Source organism: Rhinolophus ferrumequinum, chromosome 11 (assembly GCF_004115265.2).
Source record: "Rhinolophus ferrumequinum isolate MPI-CBG mRhiFer1 chromosome 11, mRhiFer1_v1.p, whole genome shotgun sequence".
Lineage (NCBI taxonomy): Eukaryota > Metazoa > Chordata > Mammalia > Chiroptera > Rhinolophidae > Rhinolophus > Rhinolophus ferrumequinum.
The window spans coordinates 2,796,156-2,811,522 of NC_046294.1; the positions used below are offsets into that span (position 1 = coordinate 2,796,156).

General features: G+C 54.5%; 1 protein-coding gene across 1 annotated transcript in view; it reads left to right on the plus strand.

The window, feature by feature from the left end:
* Positions 1-15,367, plus strand: part of SHANK2 (SH3 and multiple ankyrin repeat domains 2) — a 471,028-nt gene that overhangs the window by 331,771 nt on the left and 123,890 nt on the right. Inside the window, 1 exon segment of the mRNA XM_033119735.1 lies at positions 1,349-1,473. Coding sequence (XP_032975626.1) covers positions 1,349-1,473 — 125 coding nt within the window.

A 15,367-nucleotide genomic window follows, 5' to 3' on the forward strand; every position in this document is an offset into this window, starting at 1 on the left:
TAATTTTCTGGACACCACATCACTCTGGACGAGCTCTCTCTCTCTCCCTCCCCCCACCCATTTTTTTTCTTTTCGATCATGGATGTAATTTACGTTTTGTGGCTTAGTTCAGTCCAACTGTGGCTGCGTTCAGAGCTCCTGGTCGCAGGCACCCAGAATTACCCGGTCCTGAGTTCCAGGATCTAGAAACCGCCCCGTCCTGGGAGTGGGCTGCTGCTCCAAGTGCAGCCGACGTCCCTGTGCCTGCCTCTGAGGTGACTTTGCCAAGGAAATGTGGCAAGATGGTCCCCTCTGCTGTGGCCTGAGCCAGCAGCACTCACCGTGGTGGGGGGCTCGGGGGACGTGTCCCCCGGCGGTGCACTCACTGCCAGCCCTTGACCTGGGGGCTCCCCTTCGGAAAGAAAACAAAATGGCATCGCCTCCCCAGCAGAGGGGACAGCTGTCCACCGCGTGTGTGGTGGGTAAGCCATGTGGAAGTTTCTACACTGGGGGCCCGGCGCCTGTGCTGGGGGCAGCCTTCTTCCCTGAGCGGCAAGCCCACCTGCCCGAGGCTCAGGCTGTCCAGAGAGAGGAAGAAAACGTGACTCTGTCTCCGTGTGTGTGTCCGTGATCCTGTGTGAGTTCTCTCCCCTCCCCCTGCCGAGGCCATCTTCATCCTCCCACCCGACTCCCACCCACCACCCCACCCCCACCTCGGCCCCTCAGCTCAACCCAGGAAAGTCCACCTCTTGCCCTAGAGTTTAGTCGGCAGCTGGGTAGGACCCGGAGCCCAGGCTCGCAGTGCTGTGCGCCGGGGACCCTGCCCTCCCGTGGACGCTGGCTGCAGGGTGGTCCCAGAGAGCCAGGCCCCCCCCCACACAATTCCTAAGCGGGTTCCAAATCTGCAGCCCCCACTGGGCCAGCGTTGTGTTCTGTCCGTGCCCCCACTTGGCTCCCCTTCATTGCGGGTCTTCGTAGCCTTAGATTTGGCAAGTAGTTCCGTGTGGTGTTTCTGTAGCTCTGTGTGGTTATGGGGGAAACTTTTCCATTTTTAGAACTGAAAATGTTTAGTCACGGACGCTTTTAAAGAAAATGACAGGCGTGTACATACAGACATGTACAGTGGGGCACGTTACTCCGTGTTTTCAGCAGAGAGGCCAAAAGATAGGCTGGCCCCAGATGCCTTTGGCTCATTACGTGGGTGCTGACCTGTGACTTGAGTGTCCATCCCTTCCCAGGGGAGTGCTGGCCTGCACGGCCCACCTCCTCCAGGAGACACACGGGTCTTTCTCCCGAGGTCCCGTGGGGGTGGGGCTGCCCACTTGGGAAGCTCTCCCAGGCTTGTAACCAGGTGTCTTTGCCTTCCCAGCGGACACACCCATTGAGGAGTTCACGCCGACGCCGGCGTTCCCGGCCCTGCAGTACTTGGAGTCCGTGGATGAAGGCGGGGTGGCATGGCAAGCCGGACTGAGGACTGGGGACTTCTTGATCGAGGTAGGGATGCAGGTGTTTGTGTCTTTCTGCTGGGGGAGAGCGCCGACTCTCTTACGGCTAGGGTCCGTGTCATGACAGACGTGGCCGAGGGGCCAGGACGCGGGTGCTTGTGGAGGCTGCGTGGACTCGTGCTTGCTTGTGTCTGCCCACTGTGGGTGCCACTTCCTGTAGACGTGCGTGTTTGGGTTGTGTTCGAGGCCTTGGGAGGGTGGGAATGAATGTGGAGTTTGGCCGTTGGTCTTGAACTCGCAGGAAGAAAAACGTGGCTGCCGTGATGTCGGGGCCACGCAGAGGTCTGCAGAAAGTTTCGCCGTGACTGTGGATAGACACCACGAGGGCCCATCGGCCACCCATGTGCCGTGGGGCCAGCTGGAAGGTGCAGGACTGTGGCTGTGGCTGACATGAGGTCTGTACTGGTGGTGGCTCAGAGTCCGTTGGTTCGTAAGTTGCGGTACCTGGCCTGTCGGGGGAAGACGGCCTTCAAACACCGAAGAGCTGTGCAGGAGAGGTGGCTGCGGTGGATGGCACTGAACGGCAACTTAAAATTCAGATGCTTTGAGAACCAGCTTCCGCTGGTAGGTAAAAGGAGGGCACATCGTCCTCACTGAAAGAATCCCACGACATGTAAGAGCCTGTGTTTCTCAGGCACCCGGAGCTGCTGCATCGCTGTGTGTGAGCTGTCCACGCTGCCCGCACACCTGAGCTCCCAGCCCTCGGTGGCCTTAGGTGTGTTACTTTCAATCTCGTACAGGAACGTGTGACTCTTTGGCAATAGTAGGGATAAGAGAGTCTGTTGCACCTGGGAATATTCTTTGTAGGAGGTTGGGTTAGGGCAAATGGCCCTCGTTGGAGATCGCGTTTCTCGGACAAGTGTCCTCGGTGCTAACCCTGAGCCCTGTGTCTTCGCATTGGAAATCCACGTGTGGCTGGAAGGAATGGACGTGTGGTGTCCCGCTGGCCACGTCGTGGTGCCTGCCATTGGGCCGGCCCAACACTTGTCCATTCGTCAAGGAGGACACCCCGGCTGTGGCGAGACGGCCACGTGAAGCCATTTCTGTCCACTATGCCGAGGTTCCCAAGGGTGCTTTTGAGCTGTGGTTTTGCTCATGGTCTCTTTAGCTCTGCTGAGGCTGTTAGAGCAGCGGGCGTCCGGAAGAAAGATGCCGTTGGAGGGGAGGGAGCCAGGTAAAATTGGGAAGGTGCCGTAACCTGTTCCAGGTACCTTGTGTTGTGTCATTTTGTCTGCTGAGCGATGTATTTAAATTACCACTGTCCCCTCAGAGCCTGGCTGGGACGGACAGTGAGCTCATTCGGAGGCTTGTCCATTTAAACTGTGGGATGTGTATCCAGAATGATGGAGACTAAAACCCACTGTGGTTTCATGGGTTAACTCGATTTGTAACCTCATGAAAATGCAGAAAGACGGGGTTGAATCATCTCCTGTAGGATGTAGTTGTGATGTAAGTCCCCTTCGTGTGCGTGTGCGCGCGTGTGCGTGCGCCTGCGTGTGTGTGCGTGCGTGTGCGTGTGTGTGTGTCTGTGTGTGTCTGTGTGTGTGTAAGAGGGGCTCCAATAGGTTGACAGAGCTGTTGTTGGTTTTAAATCATAAACGAGGGCTGCAGATGTAAGCACACCCCCTGTTGTCAGGCGCCTCAGATTGTTTCCTTAATAAACTATTCACTAACAGAAACGGGGGGACCCCCGTGGGTCCGTGGCCCAGGGAAGAAGAGCTGCATGGGGTTGGCGGATGTGGCCCCAGCACACCTGGGCTGGGTCGAGAAGGCTCGCCACCTGGTTGGGTGAACGCCTCCGTGGAATTGGGAGCATTAAGAGTTTCTGCACTTCTGTTTTCCAAGCATTTCCTTTGACATTGCTCCTAACCTCTGATATGCAAATATATTTGCCATTTTGGAACAGGTTTTATATTCTGGGTAACCTCTGCATTCCAGGATTGTAGGAGGGCCCGGTGCTGGAAGCGTTAGGCTGTGTTGGTGTTATTATGTCACAAATGACCTGAAGGAGGAGTGGGCTCTCCTTCGCCACAGCCCCTCCGAGGCCACTCACCAGTGGTCCTGCAGTGACGAGGGCGGGGGCCGGACCCTGGGAGCCCGGCTCTTCCCAGTTCATTTCCGAGGCTACGTGGTGGGGCTCAGAAATCCTCCTTTAGGCGCTTGGATTAAAAAGACTGAATCTCCATTGAATTGTTTTCCTAGCTACCAGATTCCACCACTAGAATCTTAATATCATTTATAGCTGTACGTTGTTTCCCACAGACAGTTGTTTCACGTTTTTAGGGGAAAGCTTCCACCTTGGAGGGATTGTTTTAGATGGACTCATGTGTCTCAGGTGGTCTTCGTCTGCCAGGAAGCCACCCCTGGAGTCGATGGGCTGTCTGAGCTCTTGGTGAGGTGCAGGGGCCCATGTGAAAGCTGCCCCAAGTGGGGACAAAGTGTCCTCGTCCCGACCATGCCCCCCCCCCTGCAAGCCTTCCTTTCGCTCTGCTGTTGGAAAGGAACTCAGAGCGTGTCAGATGTTTATTTGCTCTTTGAAAACTCAGGCTGCGTTTGAAGTTGGGAGCAAGGGGCCACTTTGAAGGGCATGTCTGCTCTTGGAAGCCCTTCTTGGACTTTGTCAGCGTGTCCTGGCCCTGTCCTCCAGCCGGCATCGGCTCCTGTCATGGAGGAATCCGCTGTGCGTGCTCTTTTGGGTGCTGACCCTCTAAATTTATGTCTGTCCTGCCCTGGCATTTGGGAGAAGTTTGTTCTTTTGTTGTTGCTGTCGTTTCTTTGTTGACCACCCGCCACCAAGAAGCAAAGGCTTTGAGCCAAGTTCCACGTAAAAGGCCGTCTTCAAATAGGGACTTAGGGGCAAGGCGGGTCTTAGTATGCCACTTGGGTTGTCATGAAACATTCGCTCAGTGGTGGAGAAGTGGAGGGGGCGTTTGAACATGGTGGCTCCATAGATTCTGAGGTTCACTGTTCCAGAGCAGCCCCAGGTGCCAAGTCCCCTGGAGGCTGACGACACTGGAGCTTTCCCAGAGAGGACGCAGGGCGCTGGCAGTTGAGAGCCCCTGCGGGGACCTGCAGGGGAGAGTGCTGCCTGTAGAGAAATGGGCCCAGGGACAGTGACAGCCCAGGGAGAGAAGCAAGCCGGGGACCAGGACAAGCTGTTCTCTCCTCACAGGAGAGCATGTGAGGAGGGTCCTCCCCTGGCAAGGTGCAATGAAGGCCCACGTCCCTTTTGGCTGCAACAGGAAACCCAGTTCCAACTGGTTTTACTAATGATAGGAGTTTGCCACTGAGTGTCCTCCCATTGTCTTGGTAAGTCTGTCACCCCTGCAAGAGGGGGCAGGGGAGGTCACTTACGGTGTCATAAGGAGGACATAGACGGCGCATGGGTGGCAGTTTCTCATCGAGTCATTAGGGAGACGTGGAGGTTGGGATGTCCTTTCAATGTCCTTCAGGGACTCACCGAACTGGACGGCCCGTCAGCCTCTTCAGTGAGACCTGGCAGACCTTTCAGAAACAGACCTGGTGGCCGGCCCACACCTACAGGATCAGAACCACGAGGCAGGAGCTCGGGATCGGTGTTTCTGGAACTCATGGTCCTACCAGGGTCTCCGATGGGCCGGCAGCGTGATGGCCGGCTCACCTCGTTGTGTTGGCTTTTTAACTAAAGAAGAAAAGCAAGTCGTGTGTTGATCTCCTTGGACGGTCTTTCTGCCACAGGCTCCCGTTTGGAAAGCTAAGTTCGGCGTTTGTTGTGTTACTTTCGTAAACTAAAACACCTGTTATCTCAAGAATTGTTCGTACCAATACAACTAGACAGTGAACATCAAAAGGGCAGGCAACAATGTGAAACAAATCCGACCTGTGTGCTTCTTGACAGTAATCAAGGTGTGTCTGCCAGGCACTGCACCGTGCCATCGGACCCCCACAATAGTTCTGTAAAAGAGCATCTGTTGTGATCCCGTTTTACAGATGTGGAAACTGAGGCACAGGCAGGTTAAGCAGCAGATGGGTGGAGAAGCTGGGATCCCAACCCAGGCCCTGTGACTCAATGACCCATAGCTCAGAGGTTCGTGAGAGACGCTTTGATATGCTCGATGTATAAATGGACAAAGGGTAAGAGTGAAAACGAGCGCGAAGGTGCCAATTCTTATTTTCCAATTAGCAAACGCTTTTTTTTATTACTGTACCTATCAGAAGTGACAGTGTTCACATGTTGCGATGATGTGGAAGACTAAATTGCTGTAAACTTTTTAGAAATTAGTGTGACACTGTGTAATAACCGTCAAGCTGGCGCAGGAATGTTACATTTACGAATCCATCCTAAGGGAGCGATCTCAAAAACAGGCAGAAATCACAGTGTAGCCAGAATATAAAGGGGGGGGCGGGCAATAGGGGAACGCTTAAGGGGACGTGTGTGCATCTGCCGTGGACTCACAGGAAAGCACTGAAAATCATTCTTGCAAATTCTTAGTGCCAGTGGGAAATGGTTACCTTACATTAGGTGAAAAGGGCTGAGTCAAAATTATATGCACATATCATCTAAATTATACCACCTCACCCCTTAAATAGGTCTAGAAAAAGAAAAAGGAAAGGAGATGTTAACCCCTCCGTGATGGGATCATGTGGGATGATTTTCTCTTTTTTCAGACCTTTCTCTATTTCTCCAATTTTCTGGAATGACGGTATTAATTTTTTTGACAGGTATTAATTTCGTAAATAGAAAATTATTCCTTAGAACGGCGCTGTCTCACACAGGTGAGTGGTGTCTCAGCCTCCGTGGCCAGGCTGCTACTGTCGGCTCTCCAAGGCTTTCTGGGCATTAATTATTTTCCTGGGGCCATCGCTCACCGAGCCGATGCCGCGCTGGAGGCTCCTGTGGCTTTTGTGATTGTTTTCTTAGCCCTGAAGTGGTCAGTGTCATCTGGGTGTTAATTTCCCTAAATAGGGTTTTCCCTTGCAACTCACGCGGCCGCCGTATCCTTCATCCTTGAACACTGATGCTTCAGTTGGCTAATTCCTTTCCCCCCCCGCATTAAACGCTTGCACCAGGGATGGCCTGGGACTGGTCTATCATCTCGGTTTGCACAGAAGTGAGGACGCTGAGAGGGACGGCCTGGGGTTCTCCGCAGAGACCATTTGAGGAACTTACGAAACGTTTCCTAGGCAGGTGCTTGCGGACAGGACTTGTAACCCTAGTGTGGATTCTAACGCTTGTTCACCTAAACCAGTGCTTTCGACTGAGCTGGAGCTGTGAACGAGAGTTACAACCTCATGGTAATCACCCCGCTTCCAGATTAAATATTGCACAGAGGAGAGGAAGTCCACGTTATTCCTGATCATTCTTCTGCCTGGTCTTAACCAGCACGTGTTTCCTGGGTCTCAAGTGTCCCGTCAGCAAAATGGGTGGTTGTGAGAACCAAGTCACCTGAGAGGAGCCGTGTGCCGCCCGCGCCCTGCTCTCAGCCTTGGTCTTCAGAGAAGGTGGAGGGCCAGCCGTGCTGGACACAGAGCTGGCATGCCATCAGTGTTTGTTGTTTATCCTGCATCGTCAGCAGAGGAAACCAGTGGCTGTTAGTTGAACAAGTAATAATAATGTCATAATAAGTTATAGTAATGGCCGGTGACTGCTGCCCCCATCGTTTCAAGCAGGGAGCCGTTACAGAGCACACCCGCCATGGGCCAAGCACGTACAGTCTGGCACTGCCAGCCAAGAGTGCACTGGCTTCTTGATGCCTCTCCCATGGAGGGGATCTCAGCTAACGCAGGCACCTGCCGCCCCAACCCCGAGCCTGGCAGGCCTGCCTCCGGATCTGGCTTGATCTCTGCTCCCAGGGCACTCACTGCCTTGCTCAATTCTGTGTTGGCATGGGACCAGCTTTTGGGTGCTCTTAGAATTTCTATTCATCACTCCCATTTTGTCCTCTAGCGACACATCCCAGGGCTGAGGCCAGAGGCCTCCCGGGGTTTCTGCAGTGCCAGCCTCCTTGCGGTCCAGTTGTTGGGCCGCACAGCACAGCTCACACTTGTCCTTCTCACCTTTCAGTATATCATGAAAGGCTTATCACATGTCCTGCTGGTGGTCCTCAGGGCCTCCGCCCAAAAATAATTCTTAGTATTTTGTTTACATCATTTTAACTAGGTATTTATTTAATCCAATAGCTAAGTTACAGACCAAACTCCAGCTAATGTTAGCTGGAAGCTAACACGACTGGCAAATTCTCAACCTTGAGTAATGTTGATACTTCGATTGTCAAGTTTTGTTGGTGTCACATCAAAGACAAGCAGGTCCCAGTGGCCGTCCTGGTCCCTCCCAGTGTGGACTCCTTCTGTTCTGAAGCTCTGTGGCTTTGGAGAAGGCCTGGGCCCCCGGTCAGCTCTCCACTCCAGCTCCTCTGCTTCTTGGTGCCTGTCTCTGAATCAGTGCAGGAAGAGAGGCCGTGGCCACCTTTACTTGCCCCTCTGTCCTCCCGCCCAGCCTTTACTGAGGTCAAAGCTTCCAGCCAAATTCTCTCAGCGATGGTTGGAAAACATTCCTTTAATAGCAAATAAAATTCAGCACAGAGGAGCTCAGTTACTGCTGTGGTTTGCCTTCAGCCGATGCCAGTGCCCGGGGCAAAGTGCTGTCATTACAGTCCTGGCCCTCCAGGGCTCCTATCTTTGGGGGTCTTTGCTCTCTGAGGCTCTGAAGAGGCCACTGCTCTTGGGGGAGCCCCTGGCAGGCTGGCAGGCTGGACCCTTTTCCTGCTCATTGCCATGGCCCCTCCTGGGGATCCATAGGGACTGGATCACGCCGTCCTCCATGTTGACTGGGAACAGGTGGTCCAGGCTGAGGAGCAGCCCAGAATCCTGTCGAGAAGGTGGAGGCAGGCGGCTTAGCGATTGCAGATCTGGTCTTGGCTCGTTCATTTGGGGCTCCAATTTGAAGCATCAGTGATTTCAATTTTAGGCTAAAAAAAGATTCAGAATCACTTCAGGGGACCGTGGCTGCTGTGCTCAAGGTTCCATGGGACTGGCAGATGGCAGTGCACTGGGTCGGAGAGAGATGGGAAGGAACCTCCGTCAAGGGCACAGGCCATGCAGTGTGCTCTGGGTTTGAATTCAGGCTTTGCCACTTCTCAACTGTGTGAACCTGGAAAAATCCCTCGTCTCCTGGCTTCAGTTTCTTAAATTGTAAATAAAAATATGTGGGAAGCACGTAGCACAGTTCCCGGCAGAGTGAGCTCCCAACAATTGGTAGCAGTTGTACAAGTCATTTTTGCAACTTCATACATTCATTTCTGAAGCATATGAGGTGCTGGGGCTGGTGTGTGCTGTGTGGAGAAGAGACATGAACCAGACAGTTCCGTGAGGGACTCACAGTCTGGAAGGAGAACAAAAAGCAGAGGGTGAAGGCCCCAAGATAAGTCAGAAAAAGGGCTTCATGAAAGAGATGCTATTGACACCACGCTTTGATGAGGAAGTGGGGTTTCTATAGGCAGAACTGAGAAAGAAGAGAAAGAGGGAAGGCTCCAGGGAAAGCTTGTGGGGTCAGGAATGTTCCGTGTGGATTTGGGGAGTGGCCAGACGTTGTGGAGCTCGGGGTGACTGGGGCCGGTCCAGAGCCGGCCTGGAATATCTGTGTAAGTAGAAGCAACTACGTGTGTATGGCTGGTCAGTGGCAAGGAGCCAAAGGAGGGTATGCGCAGCTGGACCTCTCCTGGGTGCTGAAGCTCTTCCGGGTTCTGTCCGTGGTTCTGAATGTCGCTGTGCTGGTGGAGCTCTCCAGGGTGCTGAATCTCTGCGTGGTCCTGGATCTCTCCAGGGTGCTGAAGTTCAGAGCCAGGGCACGGGGCCTCTCTCTGGAGGAGGAGCCTGGTGGGAGGCCTCAGCACGTCCCCTCCCTGGTTGTCTTCACCTCTCCTCCCTGTGTCCTGTGTCGCTGGCCTTCCTGGGCACAGCAACTTTTTATTCAGTGAGTGTGTTTGCTTGGTGGCGAAATCTCTTCTGTGAAGAGGTGGGATGCGTCTGCGATGTCTTGTGCTCTGAGCTTCCCTTCCCTTCGTCAGTGAGGTTTGGCTCATGTCACCTGCTCAGAGAGACCTCCTCAGGCACGCTCTCTCGGACACTTGGATGTGTGCTTCCTTCATCATCAGAATCATCTCATGTGTTGGGTGGTTGACTTACTGCCCATCTTCCTCACGAGAATGCCTGCTCCCAACGTGCTGGGGAGTTTGCTGATCTGGTCCCTACTGTGTGTCCAGCGCCCAGGATAGTGCCTGATGCATAACAGTCGCCCCAAAACATGTGTTCAGTGATGGGAAGTCCTGGGGAGTAGGTGTTTCATGCCCATTTTGCAGGTGATGAAACTGGCAGATTGGGTAGCTCGCCAGGGCCCCACAGGGAGATCTGAATCTAGGCTGACCCCAAAGCTTGGGTCTGGCTGATGCTCGCAGGTAAGTCCTGATTCGTTGAGATGTAATCTTGTAATTGTCTTCGATCCAGAGGGAGGCTGTAGACCCAGCCCACTCTACACAGGGTGAGGTCTGCTGTAAGAATGGTGACCTGAGAGCCCCACATTGGAAGCTTCTGGTTCAGGGATCTCTGGTGAACCTCTGGCCTCCCCTGAAAGGACCCTCCCTGCTCCTCTCCACATGCCGCTCCCCCACTCGCCTGTCTCCCAGTGCGCTCAGCAGGCCCTCGTTAGCATTGATTTGTCTCTGTCTGCAGTGCCCTTTTGTGGGGAGTTTCATGATACAAGCAGTTAGGTTGGCAAATGAACTGAAGGAAGTCCTTGTGCTAAATGCCCTGTAGGATCTTTTAATTGATGGAGTTTGTCAGTCCTGGGAATTAGGGGGGTGGTGTGTGCCGACAACAAGTAGAGTTGAGATGAGAAGGCGTGGGGGTGGGATGTGAAGGCCACTGTACTGTCCGATGCTGTCGACTCCCGAGAATGATCTGTCCCCGTGCTTTGGTGCCATGAGACCAAACACCCACCAGCAGATTTTCTATTTCCCTTTACCCGGAACCTTTGGTGTCATTCAACGCACTTTTGGAGCCCCTCCTCTGTGGGTGGGGCTGGGCGTCATGGGGAGGAACGGAGGCCATCCCTGCCCTTGAGGGCCAAGGTTAGGTGGGGGAGGGAGGCCCACAGACCTCTGTTGGGACCTGGGGCTGGGGCACAGAGGGGGGAACTGGTGATTTGGACTGGACGGGTGGGGCAGGTGGCGCACACACTGGCCTGCAAGGAGAGCGGTGGGCCTTGACCCTGACGCTCTCTCCCTGGTCTCCCGAATGTGCCACGTGGCTCGCTCACTGGTTCTCCCTGTCCTCCTCCACTGGGGTAACTCTGGTTCACCCTCATATCTCTGCTCAGCGGCCCCTCCACAGGGAAGCCTTTCCTCCAAGCTCTGTGAGATAAGGGGCCAGCCAAAGCCGAGCACGTGACAGGCATTTGGTCAGTATCTGTTAAATGCTGCATGTTGGCACAGGTGCGCGGCACAGCCTAGGTAAAGGCAGGAATGTGCAGGAAATGCCAGGAGGCCCACTCGTCAGGGAGGACCTTGAACGCTGAGCTGAGCGGTGGGGCCTCACTCTGTCACTGGAGACCAGCTTCCTCGGGGGTTTTGGCAGGGATTTCTGTGGCCAATCACCAGGCTGGGACCTTCCTGGAGAAGGGAGGTGGACGTAGAGCCCAGATGGGGCCGCTGCCCTTGAGAAGCAGGTCAGAGCTGAGAGTATGGCTTAAAAGCACAGCCTCAGGAGGCATCTCACCTGGGTCCAAATCTACCTGCTCTACCTACATGCTGTGTGGCCTTGGGTGAGTTACACAACCCCTCTGTGTGTCCATTTCCTCGTCTGCAAGGCGGGAATAGGAATAGCTCCCATCTTTTAGTCTCGTGAGTGTGTGTGTATGACGCATGTAGGAAAAGCAGGGCAGGAGCTAAGTCGTGTATGCAGGAGGAGCCATTCCTATTGCTGTTGCTGTTGCTGTTAGCCCGTGGGAGGGGTAGAGCGCCTTCCCGACCAGGCCAGATGCCCCCTCTCCCCGAGGCAGGGTCTCACCACCCGAGGAAGCTCCCCGCTGGAACCCGCCATGGTGAGGTCAGATGTGAGCCGCCTGAGGTGGAACCGGCTGGGTCTGGCTCACCGAAGGATCCCCAGCACCCAGCACTGGCCTGAAAAGATGGGGGTGAGAGAGGAATATGGAAAAGTGCCAATCTGCCCATGAGCGACCCAGACAACAGCTGACATTCGTGGCTGCTGGGACCAGGAGGTGCTCCCTGGGCCTGAGCAGGGCCATGCCAGGACAAGCCGGTGCCCAGTGTCCTGGCTCCTGATAACTGATTTTCTGGATATGCCCCAAGCACGGTCATTAGACTGGAATCCTCGCCCACGCCATTCCTGCCATGTGTTCAGCATCACTGTCACCGAGTGTTCTGTGTGTACTCACTCGTTTAAACCTCATCAGAACCTGTAAGGTGGCTTCTACCGTTGCCCCTATTTCTTAGATGAGGACATTGAGGCACAGAGAGGCCAGAAAAGCAGGCTGAGCATCGCAAAGCTCCTGTGTGGCCCCAGCACCATGCTCTAAGCACGTCGCACTCCTGCCTCTGCGCTCACAGTCATAACAGGGTGAAAAGTCACTCCTGAGACTGGTCGCTGCCTGGGGGGCTGTCCCGGATTCCTCTCCTGCTTCCGGAGTCATTGCTTCATTCACAGCCAGGGACTGTCTCCTCGTCACACTGTCATTGCACCCGGTCCTTGCGCTGCGTGCAGGACTCCCTCCTCATCCCGGCTGATGTCTGCTGCCAGCCTTCTGTGCACCCCCTCCTTCCTCCTGGGACTCTCCCCCTTGTGCCCACATAGGCTCACTTATGTCAGCTGTTTGCTCCCCTTTTCCAGAGCCTTCCATGACCCTCTTCTCTAAACCGCGTAAACCTCCCCAAACCACACGCCTCTCTACGAAGGGGCATTTCTGTTCTCAGCATTGCCACTTGTTGAGGCTGTAGAACCCAGGGGTTTGTTGGCTGAGAATCCCCCTTCCAGAGCCCAAGTCCCGTCTGAGGGAAGGGCCCTCCTCTCGTGCCCTAGGTCGTCCCAGCACCCCGAAGGACAGAGTTTGGCACAGAGCAGGAGCCCAGGTTAGGTTTTTCAATTGAATGGATGAGTTGAGTTCCCGGGCGTGGCCCAGAGGCCAGCCGACGCCACTGAGGACATCAAGAGGCCGCGCTGGAACCTTCTGTGTTGGAGAGGCGGCTCGTCTCTCCCAGACCCCTCCCTCGCCCCCATCGCGGCCAGGAAGTTGAGAGGTTGACTGATTTATATCAACCAGCTCTTTCCTGCTGAGCTCTGGAATGCTCCCAGCCCCCACTCAGAGCTGGGGGAGGGGGTAGGGGGCATGTATGCCCCTCCCCTTGGGAAATTTTAGGGAACTAGAGTGAACTCTGCCCCAGAGGTGCCTGGTGACCGGTTTTTATGTTAGTATTATGTCTTTATGGTTGGAGTAAGTCCCGTCCCCCAGATGTCACTGGGAATAGAGAAGCCAGCGGAAAAGTCAGGTGGTGCCACCAGGAGACAGGGTCACTGCCATGATGCTCACCTTCTCGGGGTTTGTTGCCTTACGTGTATCTGGTAGAGACACATTTTGTCAGGTGTGTGTACACGTGTACGTTTTTATTGTGTGTAGCGTTTTTATCGTGGTAAAATACACATACCATAAAGTTTACCACTTGACCCTTTTAAAGTGCAATCCACTAGCATTTGGCATATTCACAAGGCTGTGGAATCAACACACCTGTCTAGTTCTAGAACATTCTCATCGCCCCAAAAAGAAATCCCTGCCCGTTAGAGGTCACTCCGTATCCCCCCCACCTTCCCTCAGCCTCAGACAACCACTAATCCACTTTCTGTCTGTATAGCTTTGCATATTCTAGGCATTTCGTTTATTAATACGTGGGACCCAATAATACGTGACCCTCTGTGTCTGGCTTCTTTCACTCAGCATCATGTTTTCGAGGCTCAATCCATGTGGTAGCGGGTGTCAGCACAGCATTTGCTTCTGTGGCCAGATAATATTCCACTGTGTGGATGGACCACATTTCGTCTGTCCATCTGTTGACGGACGCTTGGGTTGTTTCTAGCTTTGGCGATTGTGAATGTTACTGCTATGAACACGCGTGTACAGACGTCTGTTTGAGTCCCTGCATTCAGTTCTTTGGGGTCTATATAGCTGGGGGCATGGACTTGCTGGGTCACGTGGTAATTCTGTGTTTATCTAAACTGCTGACCAGCCTTGGGGTGAATCGACAGGAGTCCACTGAGCACTTTAGTAAATGACCATCTTTGTGCTCGGCCTGGCAGAAGGGCAGCAGAGCAGAGGGAAGGGAGCCAGCCCCGGGCATGGAGACAGACCGAAACCTACAGCCACCTTCACTGCCGGACACACCTGCTGCCTGCAAATAACATAAACACAGCCATGACAGTCTCCACAGAGAAGGTCACCGTCCTGTGTGCCAGACGCTGGTCTCAGGATTCCAAGTGCATGGACTCGCTCATGCTCAGTGTAGTGCAGATGTTCCCATCAGCTCCTCTTTCTGTCCAAGGAGGCCGGGGCACAGAGAGGGGGAAGGGGACTCACTTGCAGACACACAGGGAGTGAGTGGCAGAGTGGGGCTGAGCCCCAGGTAGGCGGCAATTTCAAAGCCCACACTGTGAACTTCACCATATGACCTGGAGTAAGGGCCAGAGTCAAGGGGCTGGCCAGGGAGAGACGCCTGGGCTGGATTAAAGGATCCCTGAGGGCTTCCTGGAGGAGGTGAGGGGAGCAGGGCATTTGGGCTTCAAGGGGCGTTGGTTAAGGACAGATGCAAAGCAAGAGTGCCCCATCTCCTCTGTGTTCCCCAACTGTGATCTGGACCGTTTTGTACAACTGACAGAACTCAGTACAAACTGTGCGCCTCAGCTCTGTTATTCCAGAACTTTCTGTACGCCTGATGGAACTCCGTTCAAACTAGCTCAGCATAAAGAGGGAATTTCTTGGTTTGAGTGACTGAAAATCCCAGAGCTGTATGGCTTCAGGCCCAGCTGGATCCAGGAGTTCAGTGATGTCCCCAGGACCTCGCTGCCTCTCTCACCTCTGATTTCCTCTGTGTCAGCTTTGTCCCCAAGGGGTTTCTCCCCACAAAGGTGGTGAACGCAGCCTCCACCAGCTCCAGGTTCTCATGCTGCTGATGGAGGAACCCCAGCAGAAAGAGAGCGTCTCATTGGTCTACCTTTGTCACATGTCCATCCCTGAGATGGTGACTAACTAGACTGATGGAAGATGCTGACTGGCCAGGATGGGTCACGGGCCTTCCCCAGAGACAATGGGCTGCGTCAGCCCCTTGGCCACCAGGACTGAGAGTGGGGGTGGGCTGGCTCCCACAGGAAGGCTGAGTTTCAGGTGTGGGAAAGAGGAAGACACGCTGCGGGGCAGGCATCCCAGCAGCCAGCCACTCCCTGCCTCGCCGTAAAGGGTGGCCATCCGTGTTCTCCGTGGGCCCACCAGCCCCAACCCTCCCGCTGGCCTCTGGGTTCTCTGGGGGTACACAGGTTCTCTGATTTCCCCAGGCCCAGTGGCACAGACCCTGTGACAAGCTGGGGCAAAGGGACCCTGAATTCCAAGCTCTGCATGCTGTTCAGAGCTACTCCCAAGGGCACCTTGTGAAGACACCCAGGGTCTTCCCCCCGCCTCCCAGGCCTGACTGAATGGTGTCCTGTTCAAGGCTGAGCACGCGTGTCCCTGGCCCCAGAAGCCTTTGGGCTGCAGCTGACATACAGAGTAATCAGTGAAGTCCTGGGTCACTCAGGTGCCAGGTTCCATGTGCCATGGAGTGTCTTCTCTCTGCACTTTGCAGGCTCCCTTG